The sequence below is a fragment of the Stegodyphus dumicola genome, chromosome 7 (assembly GCF_044657685.1).
Source record: "Stegodyphus dumicola isolate Sdum_Otavi_A_Nest chromosome 7, ASM4465768v1".
Taxonomy (NCBI): Eukaryota; Metazoa; Arthropoda; class Arachnida; order Araneae; family Eresidae; genus Stegodyphus; species Stegodyphus dumicola.
Genome location: NC_140774.1, coordinates 28280165 through 28290473, shown reverse-complemented (window position 1 = coordinate 28290473; position 10309 = coordinate 28280165). Strand labels below are relative to the sequence as shown.

Sequence of the window (10309 nt, the reverse complement as noted above, 5' to 3'; positions counted from 1 at the left end):
AAATGTTAGAATCAGGTTTGGAATGAAATTTACTTAAATATTATATTTTAAAAAAATTAGTTTGAAATACGTAATTTTAATGTGTAGTTTGGGAAGCCATCAATAGATGACGCTACGAGTTAAAATTTAGCATTGTAATCTTATTTCTGCAAAAATTCACGAAGTAATTGATTTTGATATCAGTTATAAATCATATTTTTTTCTAAATAATATTTAGAAGCGTTTCATATATTCCTTTATACACAGTTTTCACTAAACAGTGTCAGCTGTCAGCGGAATGACGTTTACGGCAACCCTATTGCATTGCTATTCCGCACTCGTTTTGTTTACATTTATTGTTAGCCAAAAGTATGCGAAAATATCAAGGACGACCGAAAAAACATCCTGGTTTTAATAAAAGATCCAGAATTCAGCGAAAACGTCGAGCTCAAGAAAAAAATATGAAATTAAATTCCCGAGATGTGGAAGATTCCGAACAAGCGGATGTTTTCGAAAGGTGAGAAATAATTTATTCTTTATATCGACTACCTCGTGTTTATGATTTCGTAGTAAGTTAATTCCGAAGTAAAATATGCGTATTTTTTTTATTGAAGGTCAGAAATTATTGATACAACTGCATCTGTGTCAAAGGAGAATCATTGCCCAGATGATTTTTTTACAAAATAAGTTTTTTTTTTTTTTTTTTTTTTTGTATGTGTGTGTGTGTGTGTGTGTGTATGAGGGGATGCTAATAATTGTTCATTTCTGTTATAACAATTTATTCCTCCATTCACTCTAAATTGTTGGGAAATATTGAAAGGATAAATTCCAATTCACAAAGAATTGCTGAAATAATTGAATCTTTTCAAAAGTATGAGCAGGTTCTTGCGATCTAAATTGAATTCACCATCATTACAAGGTATTATAGGAAATTTTATAGTCATATGTTTGCTACGAAATGCTTTTTCAGTTACCTATGGTATATTTTTACAGGTGTATGCACATTTCATTCATGTGCTCGCAGTTCAACTTGCTTTTTTTTATTATGTCATTTACTTGAATGTTAAAACTTTCTTTTAGCGTTGGAACATTTTATGATCATTTCATTTAGTAAAATTTATATATAAATATATATTATTGCTTGTTTATTTATGGTTCTGTGTATTTGTCATGTATGCATGTTGTGAAGTGTAGTTTTTGAAAAATATGTCACACATGGTAAATTCTGAAGTTTCTGAAGGCTTAGTTTAGTTTATAGCAAAGCTTCCCATACACGTTACACATGGGGAAGATTATGAAAACGTCCATGTAGCCAGCCCATTCGCCTTGATTCGAACCCAGGTCGGAACTACCAGTGTTCAGCGATTTAACCGCTCGGGCGCGGGTGAGCCTAATTGCTGAAGGAAACTGGTTTGTATTCATGTTGCACAACAGGAAAACAAACCATGCAGCCAGCTGATTTGCCTGGGATCGAACCGAAACCAGGTCTAACTTCCAGTAATCAATATTCTTAACCACTCAGCCACTGGCGGCGCGTGGCAGAAGTAAGAGCCACAGATATTGTAGTGAGCAGCAAAAACCTCTAATACTGGCCCTGGTTACTAGTAGGATTATATATTGGTAATCATCCAATCTACAGCAATGAAATTTCGGAGCATAATTGTGAAGTTAAATACGACACTCCGATAAACGTGATAAAGATGGAAAAATTTAAAAAAAAAGGAAACTTACTATGCAAATACATGTATTCATTAGCAAACATTTTATAAAATTTATTCTTAATTTAGTGTTTATGAATTTTCAGAGAATTATCTCATCGGATTACTTTTTTCTCCTCTGGTAATCCAATATAATTGAGTAAATTTATGTGCTGTTAATATCTTTGCCTGTTATGTATATATATATTTTTTTTCATTCAAAGTTAGATAAAACTGAACATATGTTACACTGAAATTACTTTGTCTAGAAAATAAGCGCTGGGATAGAAACAGATGTGGGGTTTCATTTTTAGAAGACATGAGATCACTTTCTGTAAAGTAATGTTATAAAATTTTGAATTTGAAATAATCGTACTTCATTTTCAGTAGCGCAGAATGATAAAGATTTAATGAGAATATAGCACAGCATCTTTTTAGAAACGCTGTTATAATTTTGCTATTTTATTTTTTTTATGGTAGGTCAAGGAAAAAGGCAGGCTGCTAAATACGGTAACAGCACATTGGTCTGTTTCATATATAGCGAATCCGCTCTGAAATGAGGCACGAAGCAGTAAAGTAGCTGAATACCAGTAGCTCGGTCCGACTGGCTGTGCTTTCATGGTTTTACCCTGTGTAACATGTATAGGAGTCAATTTCCCTGAGAAAGTCTTCCACGAAGGCATCCTTTCCCTTAGGGAGATAGATCATACTGGTGTTTATGTTATCAACAGTACTGGTTATTTTCAAAAATGATCATCCCAGAAAGGTGATTGTCAAAAAGTATTCACTTCGCTTCTTTATACGTTATGCATGAATATACTCTTTTTAGTCAATCTAACATATATAAATTAATAATGCTCAAAACAAATTCAATTTTCAATATTCTGTTTCCTATTTGTTCCTGTTCAATGAAACAAATTCATACACAGCAAATCCAAATGCATCGCTACAGGAAGATGATAAACCAGCTCAGTACGTAATTACAGTTGCATCCGGAAAAGAGTACATATAAATATATAATATATATATATACGATATACAATATATATATATATTATCGTTTTTTAGGATGTATCTATAATATGTATCATTTTACTTTACTAAAATATAATACTCAATTTTGTAATTTAGAAATTTCTTCCCCTTTATCATGTATTATCAGCTTGTACTTTACCCCTTCAATTATCAGCTGTATTTTATAAACCTGAAACATAGAAACACAATTTGATTTTATGCATTTCAGTATCAAGTGAAATCTTGAAACTGATTGTTTATTATAACACTTTATGTAGTTTTCATTCAAAGTGGATCTCAGATAATGTGCCGCAAATTATTTCCACACTAAGTTTTTTGTGCAAATAATATGTCTTGCTAGTGTTTTTGTAATAAAATGCATGTTATTAATTGATTTCGAATTTTCGTTGCATCTTGATATTGCTGCCAAAGATATTCAATCAAGAATAGTATCTTTTACTACGTTTATGTGTATGGATACATAGACCATTTCTCTATGTACTAGAAAAATTTCATAATGATTTATCCACTTTTGAAGTAAAAAAATAATAGGAGTGTTATACGATTTTATAATACAAGTAAAATATATATATAAAGCTTTGGAAAGTGCTAAAACATGTTTATGAAATATTATGGATGGATGAGTAAATGGAATATTATGTGCATGCTATGTATACACATATCATCAAGTATAAAATCATTTATATATAATTTTTATGTCGCGATGAAATTACCGAAATGCTTAAAAATCTAGTACAGTCAAAAGTCGTTAATCCGGACTCGTCGGGACTTCGGCGATTCCGGATTATCGATTTTTCCGGATTATAGATCATCAGTTTAAATCTGGTAAGATGGCATGCAGAAATTACAAAATTAAAAATATGAAACCGTAATTTATGAAATAAAGAACAATTATGATCTAAAGGGTATCAAAATTTACAAAAAGAAAAAGCTTAATATTTATTTGTTTACTTTATTAAATATTTCCTTCAATGTAAGTTGCTTCGTTTCATGTGATAATACTTTCTCTTTAATTCTATTAAACAGACATAATTTCTTGTTTAGTTACAAAGTTCCGCTGTACACTTAGTACGGAATTATAAACCAAATAAAATAAAAACATCTGCTCTGAAGAAAAGGATAGTGCTGACAGATCAACTTCCAATCTGCAGCGTGAAATTGATAAACAGATTTCGGATTTCAAAACATACTTTCGCTTTGTAGATACAAATTACATATTAATAAATATATATCGGAAATTCTATTTGACATAATCTTTCTAATCTATCATAATCTAATAATGACGTTTCTGCCCCCCCCTCTGCTGCAGAGCAGCGTGAAATTGATAAACAGATTTCGGATTTCAAAACATACTTTCGCTTTGTAGTAAATATATATCGGAAATTGTATTTGACATAATGGAAAGTTCAAGCTTACTTTTATAAAATTGCTCTAACAGTCTGCAAAAAATAATAAGCCGGATCCAATTCGAAGATTAAGGAACAACGCAATCTGCAACATTAACTGAATTAGATAACTTTAGCTTAGCGTATAACTCCGTTACACATTAAACGCGCATGCGCACAAACATTTTCGCAGCTGTAAGGGTCTTATGCACTCTCGTAAACGCCTGTGCGCATGCGTGTACGCGACGCATGCGCAGAAAGTTTGTAGCTTTGAGGTCCGGATTATGGGTGTCCGAATTAACGACTTTTGACTGTATTTTTAAAAACTGTTTTCTTCCGCAGAAATAACGGCAAATTATGAAACATTACGCAACATTGAAAAGCGTGATGAACAAATTTTGCGAAAAGAAATAGCGACTGCTGTACGTATCTCGCAGATATCTTTCATTCAACACAAAAGTGGAAAAGTTCTATTCCTGTTCAAAAGTGGAAAAGTTCTATTCCTGTTCAGCAGGTCTTTTGTTCAACTGAGGGGATGTGTTTAAGTGTTTTATGGCTTACTCACTTTCCTGCCAAATGAGTCAGGAGGAAGGGAAGTGTCGTTGCCATAGTAACCAGGCTGTAAGTAGTCTTACAGATTTGAGTCTTTATCGCTCAACGTTCGTAGCGCCATCTGTTATTAAAAATCGACATGAGAAAGGGGTATTAAACGCTCTTAAGGTGGTCTACTACAGTAGCATTACGATACTAAAAATTTGTTTACACTTATAATCACTAATTAAGAAACTATGTTTCGTGAAATGTGGCAGAAATATAAAGCAATAGGTCAGTTTTGGAATGTAAAGTTAGAATCAAGTTTGAAATGAAATTTACTTAAATATTATATTAAAAAAAATTAGTTTGAAATACGTAATTTTAATGTGTAGCTTGGAAAGCCGCCAATAGATGGCGCTATGAGTTAAAATTTAGCATTGTAATCTTATTTCTGCAAAAATTCACGAAGTAATTGATTTTGATACAAGTTATAAATCATATTTTTATCTAAATAATATTTAGAAGCATTTCATATATTCCTTTATACACAGTTTTCACTAAACAGTGTCAGCTGTCAGCGGAACGACGTTTACGGCAACACTATTGCATTGCTATTCTGCACTCGATTTGTTTACATTTATTTGTACTGTGGTCAGTTAGCAAAAAAATGCGAAAATATCAAGGAAGATCTAGAGCTCAGAGACAATGTCGAGCTCAAGAAATAAATATGGAATTAAATTCCCAAGATGTGGAAGATTCCAAACAAGCGGATGTTTTCGAAAGGTGAGAAATAATTTATTCCTTATATCGACTACCTCGTGTTTATGATTTCATAGTAAGTTAATTCCGAAGTAAAATATGCGTACTTTTTTTTTTTATTGAAGGTCAGAAATTGTTGATACAACTGCATTTGTGTCAAAGGAGAATCATTGCCCGGATGATTTTTTTCCAAAGTAATGTTTTCTTTTTTTTTTTTTTTTTTTTTTTTTTGTGTGTGTGTGTGTGTGTGTGTATGAGGGGATGCTAATAATTGTTCAAACCTGTTATAACAATTTATTCCTCCATTCACACTAAATTGTTGGGAAATATTGAAAGGGTAAATTTCAATTCACAAGGAATTGCTGAAGTAATTGAATCATTTCAAAAGTATGAGCATGTTCTTGCGATCTAAATTGAATTCACCATCATTACATGGTATTATTGGAAATTTTATAGTCATACGTTTGCTACAAAATGCTTTGTCAGTTACCTGTGGTTTTATTTTTACAGGTGTATGCACATTTCATTTATGTGCTGGCTGTTCAACTTGCTTTTTTTTTTATTATGGCATTTACTTGAATGTTGAAACTTTCTTTTAGCTTTGGAACATTTTATGATCATTTAGTAAAATTTATATTATTGCTTGTTTATTTATGGTTCTGTGTATTTGTCATGTATGCATGTTGTGAAGTGTAGTTTTTGAAAAATATGTCACAAATGGTAAATTACACCAAAAGTTGAAGTGATATTGGGATGCAGGTAATCAGAAAATATCTGCTGTGTATTTTGAGCGTAAACCATATTAGTGCCAAGAATGGGACCAATACGCTCATGCTTGCTTTTCTAGCCGTTTTGCCATTGTCCAAATTGAATTATCTCTAGTAGAAAGGGAATGAATGCTTTCTCTGTATAACAATAAAATATCTGTCTGATCAATAATCTACCAATAAGAAACTTTTCATATGTTATGTGATGGACTTTCTGCAAACAGCAGTCCTAAGCTCTGTTCTTGTACATGTTTTTTAATTGTGGTTCAGATGTGTACTTCTCAAAGGAATTCTTCTCATAGGAAGATTGTCTGAACATTTAAAAAATATATTCTGCTTTTAGGGGCCTAATATTTTAAGTGGGAGCTTCCTTTTTTCATGTTTGTATTCATTACTGCATGATTTGCTATTTGAATTGCTTCAAGCTGTAAGTAAACACTATAGATAAAGTCAAAAACCTTATTGTTATAACAATTGTAACTCATTATCAGCAAATATTGTTAATCTTGTAGTGAATATATAAATGATGCTTCTAGACTCTGTGAATGCAATTATTTCAGTGAGCAAAGAAATAACATTTGTGTGGTTTTGATTATTGTATTTTCTTTTCATTTGTTTATGAGCATGGATGAATTAAATCCATATAATTGTTGTAGTCGTAGGTCCTACATTTGGCATGCTTCCTGTGAAATTTCTTACATGTTGAAAACTATGTCATCTGGATTCCGTGCAAAAAATATAATCCCTTTTTCATTTCTGCATTTGCAATTCTTGCATTTTCTTTATTCCTACATTTTTTAATTGGAAGGAATTTCATTCGCAGAGCCCTCTAATTTATTCTTACAAATCATGTAATGTACCATTTTAGATAGATATAAATAACACACTTTGTAATTTTTCTAAACTGTGGTTATACAGCATGATATAATAGCTACACAAGGTATGGCGAAACAGTATACAGCAATATCTCTCGCACTTTCTGAGATGGGTGGTAGTCATACATAGCTTAATGCTTAAATTTGTTATGTGTTTTGTTATGTGTTTGTTTATTTGTTTAAATTTGTTTTATTTATTCATGTTTTTTTAATTATATTATAGCAGTTTATTTCTTTCATTCTTAGGTCTGGAAATGAAAAATTTGACTTTTCTATGCCAGAAGTTACAGCTAATGTTCCTAAGACAAACCAGGCTTTCATGAGGTAAGTTGGTTTATTTCTAAAATAGATATTAGCTGTGCCTGATATTCAAACTCTTACAGTTACTTAATTATGGCAAACTAATTATATATTAATTTAGAAGTCAAGCAACCAAAATCAACGTTATATTTTCAAATAGTGAATATTTCAAAATATGATGCTAATTTTTGTTGTTTGACTTCTAAATTAATACTTGGTCGGCATGTTATTGTATCTTAATTAAACTAATTATAGTTCTTTTCTTCTTGGTTCTGGTCTGGACATTTCAGTTATTGATTCTGATGTAGAAGGTAGAAATACAAGCTCTCTTTTGGGTTAAATATGTATTTCTCTATGGCAAAATTAAAATGTCATGACTTATGTTTTTCTTTTATGGTGTTACATTATGTGGTTTACATACTGATAGCTATTAAAACTGTTATACAGTCAAAAGTTGTTAATTCGGACACCCATAATCCGGACCTCAAAGCTACAAACTTTCTGCGCATGCGTCGCATTTGGCCTCCTTTTCCTTCCTTGCCGTTGATGCTGACTTCAAATGACTACAGAAAGAGAAAAAAACGTTTAACTGCTAATTTCGTATATTCATTCCGATCAGAAGTGCATTCTTACCTCAAGTAATGTCCGAAACCCTAGAATAACATTCTTGTGCACAAATTGAATACAAATCACCCTCTTTTCAGAACTATTTACATCCTCATGCATTCCCCCTCCCCCTCACATGCACACACATATTGCTTCCCTTATCGCTCAGTTCAAATTCATTATTCGAAAGCCTGGGAAAAATCTTTAAATGAACGACTTCAAAAAATAAAAGCATCACACTGTTATCTTTCAGATTTCTCCATAAAGAAAAGGTTGCGTATGTGGCGAATATACCAAGAAACTAAAAAATGTAGTTTGAAATTATAGGTGCGCGTTATACGGTGGAATATACGGTAGTTAAAAACATTTTATGTGGTATATTGTGACACTTTGAGGTATTTCATTTGTTTTTTTAAATACTTTTTTAAGAATTTCTTAAGTAAGTTCTTATTTGTTAGAATAAACTTTAAATTTGCATTCATCTCTCTCTCTTAAAGCATCTTTTTCCACGTATAAGAAACTGGTATCATTTTTATGGATCCTTAAAAAGCAGAATGATAAAAATTAACTTTTGTTGCCAGTCATGAACTAATGGCTATTATAGAACTGTGGACAAAGAACGAAATTGGTGTAAGTAAATTTCTTCCTTCCGTCATCTCATTAAAAATATTCTTTATTTCTCTAATTTCATTTTTTTTTTCTTTCTAGAGTAAAGAATGAAACTGATTCATTAATCACTACTATCAAAGCACAAGAACAACAGCAAGATAATCCTTTAATTACATCCATTCTTATAAAGGAAGAAAATGTAGAACCTGATTTAACTTCACTTTTTCCAAGTACTCATCAGAACTCTTTAATCACCCCTAATACAGAAAGAATAGTACATGGTAATTCTTTAATCACTTCTATTAAAACAGAGGAAGAAAATTCATTAATTAGCACCATTGAAACACACAAAAGGAAAGAAGGTAATTTTAGGAAAAAAAAGAAAAACAAGTTCATCGCATCTTTTCAAACAGAGGAAGAAAACATGACAGATGAGCAAACAAAAGATTTAATTGTACGTTTCTCGAGAATGTATCAGAACATGCTAAAAGTGTTCTTTGAAAGTAAAGATGATTGCCACTTAATGAAAAGTTTAAGGACTTTTTTACAAGAAAATGAAGGACTTAACAATGCTGAAAGCATAGTGAGATTTTTTGAATCCTGTAAAAGAAAACAACACTCAGATCCACCCGATTTAGTTTTACATTCTGCAAAGATGCATCATAATTCTTGAAGTCTTTTCACTTGAAATGGGGAAAGAAAAGTAACAGATTTAATTTTAAGATTTTCAAGAATGCACCAAAACATATTAAAATATTTTCTGAGAAAATAAACACAAGCATTTATTGAAATGTTTAAGGATATTTTTGCAGAAGGTTTAGTAAGATTTTTGGAATCCAGCAAAAGAATATGTGGCTATAATTCATTCTTGATTGAATCAACAATATCTATTAAAACGGAACCAGTTTACCTGATTAGATTATAATGAAAGGAACAATATTTCATATTTCAGGATGTATAAAAAAAATGATTAAGGAAGATGTTTATTTTTAAATGACAAGGTGACAAAGTGTTTTCTGTTGTGTATTTAATACTGGTTAATATGAAAAACAGATTGTTAATTCCTTTCTATGTATATTTGTATCAAGTGATTATTTTGCTGAAATACAATATTTTAATTTTTTAAATCTTAATCATTTTATTGTTTGACATTATGGTTGTAAATCGCTACAAAATAGTTTACTAAAAAAAAGTATACGATAAAAAATCAGGTTGAAAACAGAGTTGAAAACAATTATAAATGGCATTTACAATTATAAATTGGAGCACGTAATTGAAATTACTTTGTAATTACATACATTGAAATTGCAAAATTTAATTGCAGTTACTCTGTAATTGTAAAATTTAATTACACTTGCAACTATAATTAAATTAGTTAATTATAGTTGCAACTGTAATTACAATATGTACTCTAATTACAATTATGTACACAAATATGTACACATATAAACGTAACATTATTTAATGTGCACATTAAACTTATTTTTAATTCCTGTGCAGTAGTTAATCTCATAGCCATGGCAGTGCTTACAAGAATATATTTGAAAATGGTACACCTGAAGTTATTCTTGTTTTTGCACTGTAAATTCTTCGTACAGCAAAAACTTTGTCCTCAAATGTGTATGCTTTCACAAAACAAGAAGCTTTATGAACAGGAAATACTCATAAAGCAATGTAAATCTTTCTTTTAGGGAGGTACAACTTCAATACATCTATAAGTTATAAATACCTAACCTATTATATACCTAACCAGTTTTTCAAAA

The 10309-nt window shown here is 30.9% G+C and overlaps 1 protein-coding gene across 4 annotated transcripts; it reads left to right on the top strand.

The window, feature by feature from the left end:
• Nucleotides 1–140: 140 nt before the first annotated feature.
• Nucleotides 141–9673, top strand: LOC118202287 (uncharacterized). 4 transcript variants are annotated; one of them, XM_035374443.2, is made up of 5 exons: nt 312–496; nt 5182–5413; nt 5515–5583; nt 7278–7355; nt 8646–9673. In XM_035374443.2, exons 1-5 carry the CDS (start codon nt 460–462, stop codon nt 9217–9219), a joined length of 990 nt encoding a protein of 329 aa, XP_035230334.1. In that variant the 5' UTR covers nt 312–459; the 3' UTR covers nt 9220–9673. The 4 variants fall into 4 exon arrangements, with proteins under 4 accessions (XP_035230336.1, XP_035230337.1, XP_035230334.1 ...); XM_035374445.2 differs by lacking the exon at nt 5182–5413 and having other exon boundaries at nt 141–496; XM_035374444.2 differs by lacking the exon at nt 5515–5583 and having other exon boundaries at nt 313–496.
• Nucleotides 9674–10309: the final 636 nt, after the last annotated feature.

Bases quoted from the DNA above. Each gene is read 5' to 3' on its own strand.
- LOC118202287 (XM_035374443.2), top strand. From the start codon at position 460: ATGTGGAAGATTCCGAACAAGCGGATGTTTTCGAAAG. The intron at 5,414-5,514 runs GTGAGAAATAAT...TTTTTATTGAAG, and splicing joins CAAGCGGATGTTTTCGAAAG to GTCAGAAATTGTTGATACAA. The intron at 5,584-7,277 runs GTAATGTTTTCT...TTTCATTCTTAG, and splicing joins CCGGATGATTTTTTTCCAAA to GTCTGGAAATGAAAAATTTG.